The 16848-nt window shown below is 40.0% G+C and overlaps 1 protein-coding gene across 1 annotated transcript; it reads right to left on the bottom strand.

The window, feature by feature from the left end:
- Positions 1–895: 895 nt before the first annotated feature.
- On the bottom strand, positions 896–16692 carry THAP12 (THAP domain containing 12). The gene is made up of 5 exons (XM_057377004.1): positions 16400–16692; positions 7507–7627; positions 5929–6036; positions 4948–4984; positions 896–4686 (listed from the first exon to the last, which is right to left on the bottom strand). The coding sequence occupies exons 1-5, from the start codon at positions 16486–16488 to the stop codon at positions 2741–2743; spliced, it is 2301 nt and encodes a 766-aa protein (XP_057232987.1). The 5' UTR covers positions 16489–16692; the 3' UTR covers positions 896–2740.
- Positions 16693–16848: the final 156 nt, after the last annotated feature.

Raw genomic sequence — 16848 nt, 5'->3', positions numbered from 1 at the left:
TGCCACTTTCCACTAGACCAGGTTACTCCAAGCCCCATCCAGCCTGGCCTGGAACACTKCCAGRGATGGGGCAGCCACAGCTTCCATGGGAACCTGTGCCAGGACCTTAATAYTTGCACAGACAAGAATTTTCCCCAACATCTAATCACAATCTCCCTTCTTTTAGTTTTCAACATCCTGCCAAGCCATCACTATTCAAACTAACTCCTATRGGTGATGCACTGATGTGTCAAAAAAATAAGGGATTCCTCATCAACAGGATAAATCAAATTGTAATAAATCAGGAGTTCCTGATTTGTTACAGACAAGCTAAATATCTCTCTGAAAGGCAGTGCAATATAAAAAACTGAGCCAGCTAATTAGCAATGCATATCACAAGTGCGTGTCTCAGCTTAGCTCCAGCAGACAGTAGCTTAAGGAGAGTTTTACTACACTTCCCTTCTTCAATTTGTCTCAGTACATTGGTCCGAAAGGCTTCATTTACACAGTCAGAAAGCAGTCTTCAGATCTTTTGGCCAATTCTGTGGCATTGGATTTTCCTTCGATTGCACCTATAAGCCTGGGCTCATCCAACCTGACCTCACTGACACAGTCTGTGTTTAGCAGACGAACTCACAGACCTTCCCAAGATGGGAAAGATATTTTTATTTGTTTTATTAAACTTGTAATTGAGATCATCTTTAATAAGAGCCCATTTTCCATATGACTTCTAATTTTAAAATGTCTTCTTTTAATAGCATTRATCAAGATTAGGGAGCTATTTTCATATATTCAGAGGAACAGAGAAAGCTATTAGCTAAAACACTTTTTACTATTGAGATGGCAAGTGCAATAACATGAAAACATGTCAGAAAGCATATACAAATACTAGTAGAAAGAAAAGATAATACTTAGAAAAGGTGTTTTTTCCAAATTTAATCATATTCTTTTGATTACATGAAAGCACTAAGAACTGTATTTATCATAGTCTTTAGAGTTATTCAATTTGCTGTTGCTGGCGGCCTTTCTCACTGCAACTGCAAAGTACATAAAAGTATTGTGATTTCCCACCTACTCCCAACATAAGAAGGGCACAAAGTTGGTAAGCAGTCTGGAGCACCTCYCCTATGGATTCAGGATGAGGAAGTTGCAGCTGTTTGGCCTGGAGAAGGCTGTGCAGAGACCTCACAGGGCCTTCCCGTATCTGAAGCAGCTACAGAGAAGCTGAAGAAGAACCCTGCATCAGGAACAGYAGTGACAGGACAAGGGTTAATGATTTTAAGCTAAAAGAGGGAAATTTACATTAGATACACAGAAGAAATTCTTGGCTGTGAGGATGGTGAGGTCCTGGCACAGGYTGACCAGAGAAGCTGTGACTGTCCCATGCAGGGAAGTGTTCAAGRCCAGGTTGGATGGGGCTTGGAGCAACCGGCTCTAGTGGAAGGTAACCCTACCTATGGCARGGGGTGGAACTGGATGAACTTTAAGGTACCCTCCAACCTAAACCATTCGATTTTTGATGCTTGGTTYGATAAATTATAAAACTGTCAGGCCTCAGGACAGCTGCAAAACTACTTTTAAACCATTTCAAATTTAATCTTTCTGACTGATTGACAGAACTTCCATCAGTAAAACAACAGTAGTTAGTGCTATCTCAAAACACTTTAAAAAACTTCAGCAGAACATGCAGATCAGCAATAATATTGCAGTTTCCAGTCTTCAGACAATGCTGCTCACTTGAATTGCAAAAACAATGGAGAAAAAAATTGCTAAAATAGAAGGCACCTTTACAGAAGAATACATATTCCCAGAGGCACAGCTCTACTAAAAAATCCAATACTATGTAAAAAGTAATTCACATTTTATTTTAAATTGCAATAAACTGTACAAAAATGTATCATTCCTGCCAAAAATAACAGCAATATTTTCAATCTTACTTCTAGACAAACAGCAATCTCTTATTTTAATTTTTCCAGAGTGAGTTTACAAATAAACATACAATAAGATGCATGGCTTTGTGTCAGAGTTGGGGTACATTGAACAGAAGTAAATGTTCRTGGAATAAATTTTAAGTTTTTAGTGTCTTGTAAAAATTGAAATACTCCTGCCATGCCTGTTAAGCATAAAGAAAAAAAAGTTTTGTGTCTGACACAAAGGAATGTAAACAGTCATTAAGAGATTACAGAGATTGACTCTTCCAATGAAACCGTAAACATACCCCTATATCACTGATATTCACTTTACACTGAGACCTGTCCACAGCACGGGGATGGTGCAATAGCTGAATCCACTCTCCAAAATGCCACTTAAAAATACATCAAAGACTGCCTTAAAAGTTTGGGGTTTTTTTTTAAAAATCCTAAGTAACAGAACTGAAATAAATTAAGCTCTTTTTAATATTCTGAGTTTCTTTCTTATCCTAATTCATCAGTGAATATGTAACAGCCTCATCAGATTTACAATCATAACGTACTTTTTCCACAATGCAATCAAGTAAACGAGCACCTAGTTAAGCCAAGAAGATGTAGAACTCCCCTCTGCCAAGAGCATGGGCTTGTTTTAGGCTTGATTTTGTTCGCCAAACACTTTTAGTATGGACAAACAACACATAACTTAGGTCACTGACCACAGCTTGTTCAGTCCAAGGCCTAAAATTCAAACACCATTGCAGTGATTTTTTTAAGATTTCACATTTTTYCCCCCAGCTTTGAAAGTTAATTAAGAACAAGCTGCTTCAACAGATTGGTTAGTGCTTAAAAAATTAGGCATCATCTGCTCCTTCAGAATTGTTTGAAGGAATACAGTCTTGAAATTCTACTTTATCYGGATAGAGTTTAATGTAAGTGTCTACCATCAAATCTAAGTCATGTTTTATGTCAAAGTTTATGTTCAGCAAAGCAAGGTTGCTTGACCTTTGCTCTGTCAAGGTGTTTTTCAGGTATGCCTTTAAGCGCTTTCGCCCTATTCCATATTTTTCATTCTCCACCTTCATCACTGGAAGTAAGCACAAGACTTTRAGCAATGCATAAACATTAGGGAAAAACTTTATGTCGGGCAAGTGAAGTGCTTCATAAATAGTAGCTGGAAGTTCAATATCTTTTCCTCTATGCTTCCACTTGATTCTCCAACAGTGAAGCTCAGCAGAAAGTGTGTCTGGATTAGGCAAGTCATTTCTRAACATGTCAGCGTGGTGCTCCTCTGACGTATTGAATTTGAGCTGTCCCATGACTGAGGGTACTAATGATAAACATTTAAGAGCTTTTAAATGTTGTTCTGAGAATATATCTTTTAATTCTTGAATAATATGCTCTATTGTCGGGACACTTAGGATTTCTTTGTAGTAATTTTCTGACGTCATATCAGGATCAAAGTTCCCCTGTTGTGCCCTGCGAAATTTTCCCGGGAGTTTAATTTGTACATCCARTTTTGTAGCCAAATTTGTTGCTTCCTCAAACCAAAATTCATGGTAAACTTCAATATTCTCCATCACTTCGTTCAGAGCGTGTAACACTGCTGTTAAACTGCCAGCTGCAAAGAACACATCTGATGTTTGTCCCTGAAGATTTTTTCCAAATGCTCGTGTAAAAGACAGAACGTTTTTCATAATTACAGCAGTGACAATGAAATCAAAATCTGTTAACGCACTTGAAAGTACAAATGCTCGACCAACAATGAAGTTGCTCCACCTGACAGATGAATCACTGCTCACAGCATCCAAGCACAGTACCAAGGCTTGCAGGAGGTCCACTAAAACCTCAAAAGTATCATGCCTGCCTGTCCACTGAGAACGGCAGATCTTCTTCAGTTCATTACCCTTCTCCTCATTGTCCTGAAAAAGGGCAGAAATTGTGTTGTCCAGTTCTACTAGTAATTGTGGAGACTGATTAAAAAGACAGCAAACTTCTTCAATTGTTCCTAATGCAATGGAAACACYAACAACAGGAACAGATTTTGCCAGCCAAACATTTAAGGCACATGAGGAACAAAGCGTGCACACAGCTTGTGGATACTTTTCTAAGAGTCTTGTAGCCACGATTTTCATTTTAGAAGCAAACCCACTGGAGACGATGTAGGCTTGACCCCGACAGTACTCCATGTTTAGACCCCACTTTTCAGTAATAGTCGCGTGGAACTTAACAGCTAAAATTTCAGGATCAGCCTCATAGGGTAAAAATCCTATGAATTCTTCTCTTAGATTGTGAGAATCATCAACAAACCTCACTAATACTGGCAAATGTTCCTCTCCTGCTATGTCTACTACTTCATCAGTGACAATGGAAAAGAAGTGTGAGTCTCTTACTTCCCGCAGTGTCTCCTCTCTAACRCAGTTTTCACAGATCTCAAGCATCTGTTTCTGCTGAATTTTTGAACAATACTCCAGGTTGACTGCAGTCATCTCAAATCGTTTCCTCAGAACTTCATCACCACCATTTATTCTATATTCCAGTAGAGCCTGAAAGTTATCYGAAGTAAAAATGCCTTCTGGAAGTTCATCAACATTATGCCCATCCAATGGAATATTTTGTTTACCCATCAGGATCAAAATTTCAAATAATGATTTAAGGTAATCTTTGTTTTCTCTTTCTTCCAGTGTTAAGGGGACAGCTTTTTCATCTTGTTCTTCCCCTCCTTCCTCTGATACAGTATTTTGCTCATTGTTTTCATTTGATTCTTGAGTTGCCTGTTCCCGTTCAAAAGCTTCATCAACTACGAAATAAAAAACACTGCGTCAAAAATAAAACATAACATTTATTTACCCATTACCTTTAAATTTCCAAAGTCCAGAGAAGAATGTTACCCGTTAAAAAGTTAATGAGTATTTTGGAAAAAATACAGACTGGCTGGCTGAATCRAGAAGTTATTCAATTATCCTCCTTATATATATTAACTAACAGTTATGTGTCCTGCATTACCTTGTCAGCCTTAGCAAAYAGAGCTTTTATTATTTCAATTATTCTGACCACTTACTCTTTTGCTGCTTCAATGTTCTTATTTCATCTTCGCTCTTAAAAAAACAAACAAAAAGAACTTATATTGGTGACAATGTCGAACATGTGACCTTCAAATATTAACACATCAAGATCAGATTCAAATATTGTAGATGGGAGCAGTTAACAATTGCCAAAAAGGGYTAGAAATTTTAAGACCAGGTTTATTCAGGTAGTTTATTGCTGCCATGACATGTATCTACTAACTACATGACAACAGTTGTATTAAGAGGTTCTTCAAGATGTATTTTATAATTATTAGTAAATACATTCCATTAAATAGATTCTATTGTAATTTGATCATGTACTGTCAGTAGATAGAACTATCTTTAACTCCATTTTGGTCAAAACAGATGTAACCAAACTCACAAAGAAGTATTTAGAAATTGTCTGTAGTTTTTCAAATAWAAATAGAGATTAGAAGTGGAATTCCTCTTAATTGTCAGTATACTTTTAACCACAGAGACACTTTCTTTCTAAATGACACAAGAGAGGTATCGACAAGAACACAATCCCACAAAAAAATTCTCAATCTTGGTTTTATTCATGGATCATCTTTTCAGAACAATAAGCTTAAAGAAGCATGTGTGAATTGACATAGATTTCAGAATTTAAATGGATGAAGTGAAGATCACAATCAACATGCAGCAAGGATTTGGGGATACCATGCATCGGTTGTAGTAACAAGGAAAAGAAAATGATACATTTTCTTTGGATGAGATAATCAGCTCTGGATCAGCACATAAAATTTTCGATTATTTCTTAAAGATTTAGTAGATAAAATTTTTATAATGCATTTAACTTACAATCAACAAAAAAGATACAGAAATAGGCAGCATAGAAAATACAAACATTTAAGTGTTAAATATTATTATTTGGCATCTTTGTGTAAAAGTTTCACATTAATTTAATTGACTTTTTATTTTATTAATAAACAAATAATTTTACATTAAAAACATACCAGCTCTTTTATCCTTTTCCTATGTCTGCTGTGGGGATTGTTCAGGTGACTTGTAAGATCAAATATAGTTGGCACAGCATTATCCCGTAAAACTGTTCTGTATGGGCTCTGTAAAAAGACAGATACCTAGATTAGGGAATTCTTTGAGAAATTTCAGACACTGTGCCCTTTTTTTCTCTCCTTCTTTTCTCCTTTGTTTGATTTATTCTAAAGTACTTTGACTTCCTGATGTTATGAAAGAGAAAGCTAAGCTGTGCAAATCACATTTCAGGGATACCAAGAGAACACTGACAATAACAAGGCAGACAGTACAGATGACCCCTACCCAAACTACAAATCTTTTTTTTTCCTTATTATCTTCATATCAAACACTCTGGATGCAATAATTTCAATTTACTGCAATATTACAATTTTTTTTAAAATAAACATTCTGAATAAAAAGACATTTATGCATCAGAAAGGAAACATTTKGTTACTATTGTGTTTTGGATTTTATCACTTATTTCATAATTCAAGAAACATTTCATGGTGAAAATGTTCAATTGCTTCTTTTTGTAGAACTATGAAGTCCAGAAAACACTACTGTGAAAAATCATATTGAAGAAAAATTTATCTGTGAATAAACAGAAGAAGAAAAGACTTCTAGATGGTCATATAAACACTCCCAATTTAAAAAAAAAGTCAGTAAAATTTTATATTTGGATATACTGTAAATCTGGGTTGCCTATACTGGGTAATTTTCAATAAGTACAAAATTGTAACTGAYGGCATTTGTCATTAGACTGAAATAGATTTCAAACAAATCAAGTTTCATAGAGATTCATTTCAGATTCAGAATTACTTTCAATTTTCATTTGTTTCTGGGATGCTGGCTAATTAGAGACCCTGTCATGTGTAATACCACCAAGAGTTCAGAGTTTGACCTGCATATTYTAACTATCCTTCATAACTAAAAGATTGGTTACGCCTATGTACCAGAGTGAAATTCACCTAGAAGTTAAAGCTTGATACGAAGTCCTAAGTTATGAAAGCTGTTAAAATTATATTACCTTGTTGATAAAAAGAATTGAAAGCTATTACTTCATTAATGGAAAACAATGCCTTTATTTTAGCYGGATAAAAATGTAACAGGAACTAAAAGTTTAACAGATGAAGAGTATTTAATTCTTGTGAGTACAACAGTGTAATTTAACCAAATCATACCATGTACACACTTCAGTAACAGAACATGAATAATTTTAAAAAAAGATATGCCAATTTACACCCACTAAACATATAATATTATAGCCTCTCATGAAACAAAACAAGCATGCAGAAAGCACTGCAGTGAGGGCTAGTGTTCAACAAACACCTTAAATCAGCAGGACCAGATCTGGTTCTCTCTGACCATTTCCATTTTCAATGGCTGTAAGCCTGTGTGGAGCCCCAGACAATGACAGTGATCCCAATTAAGACAAAGAGATTAATTTTCCCAGGGACCAGTTACTCAGGAGCTCAAAGATGAAAAGGCAGCACACAGGCAAAAAATGTCAGTCACATTTTACAAGGTTCAGTAAACAAATGCTTKTTTTTACTTACACTTCTGCATATCATGGAAGTCTCAAAATGTTTAGCACACAATCTGTAATGTTTGTTGAGTTGATCTGGAGTTTTATCTTCTAAATCTGCCCKTCGACAGTTCTCTACCCATCTCTGACATCTGCATGTAAGGAGAAGAAACAGATAGTGTCAGGATAAAACAAAATCCCTTACAATTTCAAACCATACTCAAAATTGGAGCGCAAATGAGCCCAGCCCTCGACGCAAGGCTCAGTAAAGTCCTTTACAACTTCCTTTGGAACTTCCCATCAAATCTTCATAAAAACTATTTTTTCTCCTTTTGCTCACCACTGAACATCACTCCAGCAAATCAGGAATCTTTTCCCTTAATTTATATATTCTTGCTTTTGTCACACACACACAGATCAGATTGTAGCACAGTTGCTCATGACACCTAATTATTTAATTCTGAGGAATTCAGTCTTCAAAAGTTAAAAAACAAAGAGATGTGTTTGTACTCCAAAATCATAAAGTTTTCAAGGCAATTTTCAAGGTAGCTCTCTTCTCCACCTCCCTTCAAAAATACAGTATTCTTCTTACTTATTTTGGTCACTGGGGAGTTTAGAATAGATTTACGAAAGTGAAATAGTAACAATAGAAAAGCAACTATTCTACAGACAGTGCTTCCCCGCCTGAAGAAAGTTTTCTTTAGATGTGTACTTTTAAAGCGTATTTACTTCTGCTTTGGATTAGTTCTCCAAGCAGATAAAGAAATACTTCCCTTAGTGATAAAGCTCCATTTAGGTATACAAGACTTCCCCTAACAGGGTATATGCTATCAAGCTCTGAGCAACAGTTATCTGTTCTGTCTCTAGAAGTTAGGAGAAAGCAATTTTACTATTATTTTTGACTGCAAACACAGAATTATTGCTTATAGCAGTAAGGAGRGAGAAAAACAACTAGTGATTACTCAACAATATAGGAACAAAGGCTTTCTTGTCAGATATTTTGGTGGGCAGTCCAAATGAGAAAATCACAGGTTTGAGCGGATTCACCACTAGCTCTACTATAGCTCAGTAACAGGAAACTGCAGATGAAAGAGGGAAACCTTGGATTCTGATCTCTGCTGGCTGAAAASTGTGTGAATCTTAGTATTTTGCTCATCCAAAATATCAAAATAATGTGTCATGTTTTGCCAGTTGACAGGAACGACAGAACAGACACAAATGCCAATAGGAAGAATGTTCTTAACTGACTAATATTGAGGCAAAACAGAGGTAAAATGATACATCTGAGAAAACAATAAGCTTATTACTCGCTCGGCTTTAGCARCAAGCAAAAATAAGCAAGGTAATGCATCTAATCCTTACAACATGAGTTTGTATCAATCATGAGAGACAACATGAGAGAGAATAGTGATTGAGAAACATGCATCACCAATTGSCTAAATACCATCATCCAGAGTCCACAGTCACTGGTGAGCCCCGTTTCCCAGTGACAAAATTGCTGGAGAATGCTTCCCAGCAATTGGGAAAATCCTATGCAGTGCATTTGCCTATAGGTGAGAGCTCCAGTTCACCCCAAAAAGGGATCCAGCTATTATAGGCCCAAATCAACAAGTCCAAATTATTTGTTTACCTCTTTTGTGTGAAAAAGATCTAATTCTGATGGCACACTTCCTGACCAGTCAGGGCCAGGGCTTGGCCAGAGTGGTGGACTCACCATCCCTGGTAGTCCTCAAAAGGCATGTGGATTTGACTCTTGAGCACATGGCTTGGTGGTAAATATGTTGGCGCTGGCTCAATAGTAGGAATTGATGACCTTAAAGGGCTTTCCCAACCTTAAAGACTCTGATTCTATTCGATGACTTTATTTTGTGAATATTGGGGGATAATTTAAGGGCTTAGCTAAATCTGGTTCCGAGAGCAAGACTGATAGCAAAATTGCTTATATTAAAAAACCCCAAAGCCCAAAACCCAACAACATGAACTCCTACAGTAATGATTCATGCCACCACAAAGTCATGAACATTTTAAAGATTACATGTGAAATTATTAAAAACCATTATAGACCATATTTTAATGTATGGTGATTCTTTCAAGATATTTTAACCTAAGAGTTTATTTAYTGACTTTTTTGTGGGATTGTGAAAGTATTGTCTTGTTTTGCAAGTAAGCAGTCAATTGGTTCACAGACAAAACATATTTCTGGAGAGCACAGAAAACACCAGCTGAAGTAATTGCCTGCTCTGATGTGTTGCTATTAGGTGCAGATGGATTGCCTTCAAAAAGGGAGTTTCAGGGAGATCTGCTTGTGGAGGAATGCTCATCTTCAAATGTGCTATTTGTGTCCTCTTTTATGGAAAAGTTATCCTTTTTATGAATTCAGATTTAGTTGTAGCTGTTTGGATGAATTGTCAGGGTGTCAATTTGAAGCACCGTAGCAAGGGCAGCCTCTCAAGCAGGTGCACATCAGGTGAAACACTCTTTTTTGTACAAATGTGAGATTTTCTGTGGCCTAGTACTTGCTTATAAAGGTGGTAATTTTGTGTATGGTTTAAACCATATTTATAATTGCATATTTTTAGACAGGTACATCTGGGTACATATGGGTAAGAGGAGGGTAAATTACTTTCTCTAGAATAAAGAGAAGCTTTATTCTGTAGTTGTCTCAAGAAGATTTGATAGGTGTTATTTATAAATCACAAACATCACTTGTAACCTAGTTTAGCACCACAGTCACAGCAGCAGGAAATCTTTTTACTTTTCAAAACWATTTTATTAACTTGGAGATCACRSAYTTATTTTCATCCAGGACGAAGTTAYGCAAAGGGTCCTGTCTGAGCAGGGAACTGTGGTTCTGATGCCTCARATTTCATATTGCCTCTTCAGCAAAAAGAAAAGGAAAGAACTTCAGTTATTTTTTAAAGAAATGCATATATAAGAAAATTCTTAAAAGAACTGCTGTTGTGGTCTTCAGGAGGTAGACAGTAAGGTCCATTAAACATGCAGAGAATTTTGACACCTACTGCAATGCAATTAAGGTATAAAACTACCATGTGAATTGGTAGATGTTAATAATTACATAATTACAATATGTAGATGATTTGTTACTTGTCAGCAAGGCATATGAAGAGTGAAASATAACATTTGTCTATGCACTGCTTTAGCAGGAAAATGCCACTGTGCATCTCTTTGTAAGCTTCAGCTGTGTTGTCAGGTAGTAAAATATTTAGGATTTATACCGACAAAAGGACAAAGACGAACTGACCCAGAAAAGGTCCAGGCTATGGTAACCARGCTGTGGTTACTAGACCAGTAACAAAAAGAAAACTGTGAGGATTTCTTAAGCGGTAGATACCGCAGACTCTGAATATACCAGGGGTAAAGCAGTTCCATAAATCACTGGCAGAAGGTACTGTTAAATAAACTTCCCTGTCGGGCCAACCAGCAGCTACTCTGGCAGTCACACTTGCACCACCTGAGCTGGGACCAAGGCCCCTTGGCAGCTCCATAGCCCACACTCACACAGTCAGCCTGGGTTTCCTTAGCAGCTTGACTCCAGGTTTCCCATAGCACTGTCTCAGTCATATCACGCTTTAAAATAATTTAATCATGGTGCAGTAACAAAATGGCAGCTCAAGATGGTGCCACTAAGGAGGGACACCAGACAAGTYTGTCCCCTCATCAGTCAAARTGAGGGRAAGTCTGGGTGCTCTCAGYTCCTGCRCTGTCCAYTCATGTGGCKGTGCCACAGGWMCCTGTGCCCTTTTGCTGTGSAAAGGGTCAGCAGTCACCTCTTCCCTCTTTCCACCAGAGCTCCATCTGCAGCTGGCACTGCAGCTGCCCCTGAGCTGCCAGTACTGTATGGATTCCTCAACATTACCAAGATGGAGGATGTGGAGCCTGTGCAGTGGGGTCCAGTGGCAGAAAAAGCTTTCCAAGCTATAAAAGGAGCTTTAGSTTTTGCTCTGGCATTGGGATGGCCAGATTACTCCAAGTCCTTTTGAACTATTTCTGCATGAGAAGACAGGCTTCTATAGCTTGTGGTCCTTATTCAAAACCTACATCCACACTACTGCCCTTATTACTACTGTGTCTTATTACTCAACTTTACGCTGTAGCAGCAATGGCATCAACAGCAATTACCATGAAAAGGAGCAGACTACCCATCAACTGTGTATACATAAAGTGGACATGATTCCCAAACATGCTTCACAAGCATCATCCCCACAAAGCACATATCATTGTGAATAAATTATTTTAAATACACATACTATCATTTTGACTTTTTTTTTTTTAATCCAACAACTTTATTTCCTGTTCCCTTCAATAGGAGGTGCATCACGATGTACTCAGGTAGTGTTTCACTCCAGCCACCTACACAATATGCAACCTCTAGAGAACTTCAATCTAATTCCATCCTCCAACGAATCTTCATACATGAATGGAAAATGACACTCAAGCTACAAAGGGATGAGAAACTTATAGGTACTTGAAGCAGAACCTCTACAGCCTTTGGTGAATGCCAAGGGGCTGAATTAACCTGCATTAGGAAGAGCAGTCTGGTGGGCATGTAATTAATGAGTGATTAAATTAATTCTACATATGCTTTTGGAGAGTGTCATACAACATCTGTGCTAAGGAAAGAACCAGAGTTCTTCACCTCAGCAGAAAAGAATGTATCTAATGGAACTGAAATACAAGTCGTGCTGGAAGCTACCAAGCTTACAAGAGGAATTGCTTTAGTACGCTGTCCAGCTCATACCAAATGCTCCTGTGAAATAAAGAAACAATAAAACTGCTCAAAATTGTAGCCAGGTAGATTTAAAATGGCCTGGAATTTAGAAATARTACTATGGGATAGTGAGATATTGGAAATAACTCTCACCAGCCTCTAGAGTGGTCATCAACAGGAAGTGTTTGGCAGAGAATTATACCCAGGACCAGTCTCATAGCAAACAAATRGTGGGAGACCACTTCACATAAAATAATAAATGAAAAATAAAAACCAGCTATATTATATACAAATTAGAGATTAATTAAGGTATTTCCAGAAAAGTCCAAATTGGAACCTAAATAGGAGGGACCATATACTGTCCTAGTACTTGCTGTTAAAGTTTTAGGAGAGGAAACTGGATACGACGGTCTCACATCAAATGMGTAGTGGATGATCAACCAGTTGATCGTGATTTTACACTGGTAATCATTTAAGTGTTTATGCACAGGAATCCATACCCTATGGTAATCTTGTTAGCTTTGTTATGTTTGTTACTTAGAAAAATGCTGTACATAAAGACAGTAGTTACAAAACAGGTGTTGTAAGGATACAAAAGTCCAGGGTTTTCTTGGTTCAGGGTCAATCCCAGAGGCATCAGCTTCATCTGTTATTACGTTATTATTAAAATGTTGAAAGGAACCAGACATCTGAGACTCTGCTACAGAAAACCCAGGGTCGAGGCTGAAAGGGAATCTTGTCTATCACCATGAGTGTGGCATGTCCAGGGAGTCAAACACGGCACCCTTTGCTTCACGGGAACCACCCGCCACAGAGAGGCTTCCATCACAGCWAYTAAAGTCTCAGATCATGYAAATATGACTCCCAGAGYGGCTCCTGAATGGTCAGGCAGGRAAGTTTCCTTAATACTGCGTAGGCATTGCTAAGTAGCTTTTAAGAAGGTTTTCTTGAGTCACAAACTTTACATTTTCAGAGATCTGCTGACATCTCATGGAAGTTGAAATGGCATTTTACTGCGGTGCAGCTAGAGTATATATTACCTCAGTACTGATCAATTGCAGCAAAACAGCATCTCTTTGCTTAAGAAGTACTTTGTTCTAAACGCTCATACCTCAACTGTAACTCAAGCCACTATGATGAATAGTCACATTCAGAGAAGAGAGTTAAACGTATCTTACTCTGGTAATCACTGCCTACACTGCATAAAACTATAAAATACACAATCTTATGGAGGTAACAGAGACTACTTACAYTAGTTTGATATGAAAAGAACACATATCACCCATTAAATGTAGATGGTTCTTTTTCAARGGCTCATCTCTGTCCCTGTATCCTTTATCTTCTCAAGTAGCCACAATGAAAGAAGATRGTCTTAAATAACAGGTTAGCTCTCACTGACTTGCTAACACCTAAAAGATCAGACTTTGAATGGCTAACTGGAACTGCTTAGCACTGAATTGGGAAAATATTAAAGGCTATTACTCAGCTATTATGGAAACACCGAAAGCAGTAAGTAGAWACAATTTACCTGGGACTATCCATTTACTATCAATTCCTTTTAAAATTAAATTTTTTTAAGGTGTATTCTAATGCCTTTATTTTCAACTTTCCCATTGTGAGCTGCCAAGTGCAAACAACATTTTGGCACTAAGTACTTTGCTCACCATCCCAGTCTGATCTATAATAGTGAGAGCAAGCAGAACAAGGAACACATTGTCAGTTCCAGCTGCAGACAGCTGTATAGCAAACCACAGAATAAACCAACATGCTCAAGTCTCTAAAACCAAAAGGCTGCATGGATTTATCAGTCTCTAAATGCTGTTGGCAGAATAGAATATAAGATCAACTTTGAACGGAAAGTTGGARCACATTAAGGGGGGGAACTCGTAGAGAACTTGGAACATTGTCTTTATCACTGACTGTTTTTAAGAGCACAAAGATGCTATAGAGTTTATGTATAGTTTCTTCTTCCTTTGGACAGAGGATTCTGCTTCTCTACCATGCTATTGGGAGAGACCCCATCTGGAATCCTGTATACAGTATGCCTCAACATAAAAAAAAAAAGACATGGAAATGTTGRAACAAGTCCAGAGGAGGCCATAAAGTTGATAAAAGGACTGGAGCACCTCCCCTACGCAGACAGGTYCAGAAAGTTGTGGCTGTTCAGCCTGGAGAAGAAAAGGTTTTGCAGAGACCTCACACAAGCCTTCCGGTGTCTGACAAGGCCTTACAGGAAAGTCAGAAACCRACACCGCATGAGGAACTGTAGTAACAGGACAAGGGGAAATGGCTTCAAACCGTAAGAGGTGAAATTTAGGTTTGCTATATGGAGGAAATTCTTTACAATGAGGCTTATGAGGCCCTGGCACATGTTGCCCAGAGAAGCTGAGGCTGCCCCATCCCTAGAAGTGTCYAAGGCCAGGCTAGATGGGGCTGGGAGCAAGGCAGTCTAACAAAAAGCGCACCTGCCTGTGGCTTGAAAGGAGATGAGCTTTGAGCCCTCCAAAGCAAACTATCCTAGAGTTGATACAATATCAGTTTAAAAAAAAGAAATCTTTTAATCRTTTAATTGCACACCTTTAAGTACATCTCTCCACTGCTATCATAGAAAACACTCATTAAAAACGTCTTTCCATARGAAAAATATAAACTGAAGGGGGGATTTTCTTCATTCAATAAACTGCCACCTATTGACCAATTCTGCAGAGTTTGATGTGACATTTTACAGCATGGAGTCCTGAGAAATTAAGATTGAAGCTGACAGAACCAAATTTCTTCAATTCCACACAAACTGCAGATATTCCTTTGTGTGAGATCCTGAGGGTCTCACAGTTAGGTKGAAAGAGCAAATCATACAAATGAAAGAGAATACGAATAGGTAGGCAACTGCTTTGATTTTAGTTCTTATTAAAAGCGAAAGCATATGAAATATGGATTGTCCTAGAATACCTTGCATRTACTGGGCATCAAGAAGAGGTCTGAATAGCCAGCCTTTAATGCAAGGCATTGCATTCATCCAGGGGAACTTCGTAACCTATCCAAAAGCACAGCTTTAGAGAGCAGCTACTACCTTTACAAGCTTTTTGTACCTCCATTTAAAATCACTTGGAAGATCTGTTTTCTTAGAAAATACTGTATATGCATAATTCCTATGGGGTTATGATTTTTCCAAAAAATCAGATCATGTAGCATCAAGGAAGGAAGCAAGCATCATGTATAAATCATAAAAAATCTAGGCTTTAACTATCTGCTCTTAGAAAAGAGGTAACTGGTATTGCTCTATGCCTATGCACCTTWCAAAATTGTGTGCACCATGTTAAATCAAGTGATTTTAAGAGTGTTATCTCAATTTAAAGGTGAACTTTTACATTTAAGTGCATGATTTCTTTTTCATAGTACTTTCCACTGTCTCTCACACACACTTCTTGCTCTACCAGTGCACCACCTCTGCCTTTCACCCATTGGGAATTTTCTCCCATCACTTCTGCTGTTGCTCATGAAGCTTTGCCACCATCCCAGCAATCCAGTGAGAGATCCTGCCTATCGCAGCAGTGTCCCATCTGCCACGCACACASCTCATCGTCCAGCACCACATCGCCTCAGTGCAGAGAGCAGGACTGATAGACTTCATTGGTTGAGGCACTGCAGACCCTGCATGGGCTCGCCACCCTGCGCGGGCTCCCCCACCTCCGGCCATAGCGCCGGCACCCCTCCAGCTGCCCCACACCTCTCACAGCCACACAGCCCATCGATCCGTCTCGCACACAGCTACCACCCCACCCTGCACAGAGCCAGGCAGCCCCGAGCACCCCTTCCCTTCCCCGCCGCGCCCCGGCGCTGCACGGCTCCCACCCCCACCACTCCCCCGAGGGGCGGCAGCCGCAGCCACGGCCGCCCCGGCGCAGGCGCAGCCACCGCCCGCCCGCCTCCCGCGGCCACAGCCCGGAGGGTTCCGCGGCCCCGCCCCGCCGGCGCCACAGCGAGCGCGGCCTCCGCAGGCAGCAGCGGAGCTCCGGGCAGCGGCAAGCCCTGCGGSTGAGGAGCGCGGAGAGGGAGACGCGAGAGAAGGAGGGTAGGCAGGAGGAAGGGAGCCGCCTCCCCGGCGCGGTGCTTCCTCAGGCAGGCAGTGCTACGGGGTCTGAGGGGGAGAGCCGGGCGCCCCTCCCCCAGCCTGTCCTTCCCGAGGGGGTCTCACCTGGCCGGGTCCCGGGGGAAGCGGAAGAAGGCCAGATCGGATTGGGTGCTCTTGCGAGTGCAGTTGGGCGCCGCGCAGAAGTTCGGCATGGTTCCCCGGGCCGGCGCCGCTGCCCCTTTAAATCGGCGGGCCGGCAGGAGGGGGGAGGGGGGGCTGCGTGTGTGGGGTGGGGGAGGAGGTGGCGGTGGCGGCGGCCGCGGCCGGAGGGGAGGGAGTGCGGAAAGCAGCTCCACAGTGCTGTGAGCGGCCGGGAGGATTCACCGCCCCGCTCCGCCGGGCCGGGGCCGCCTCCTTCCCACACTGCACCGCGCGCGCCCGCCGCGGCCACGGCGCTGCGCGTGCGCGGGGAGAGCGGCCACGGCGGGGGCGCGCATGCGCGGGGCATTTGGCGCTCTGTGTTACACACGTTGCGTGTGTTTGTTACATCGTGCATGTGTTACACCGTGTGC

This window comes from Malurus melanocephalus, unplaced genomic scaffold (assembly GCF_030028575.1).
Source record: "Malurus melanocephalus ecotype Western Australia unplaced genomic scaffold, MMel_1.1 scaffold_298, whole genome shotgun sequence".
Taxonomy (NCBI): domain Eukaryota; kingdom Metazoa; phylum Chordata; class Aves; order Passeriformes; family Maluridae; genus Malurus; species Malurus melanocephalus.
Note: the sequence above shows the minus strand (reverse complement) of the source record. Positions and strands in the feature narration are given on the sequence as shown.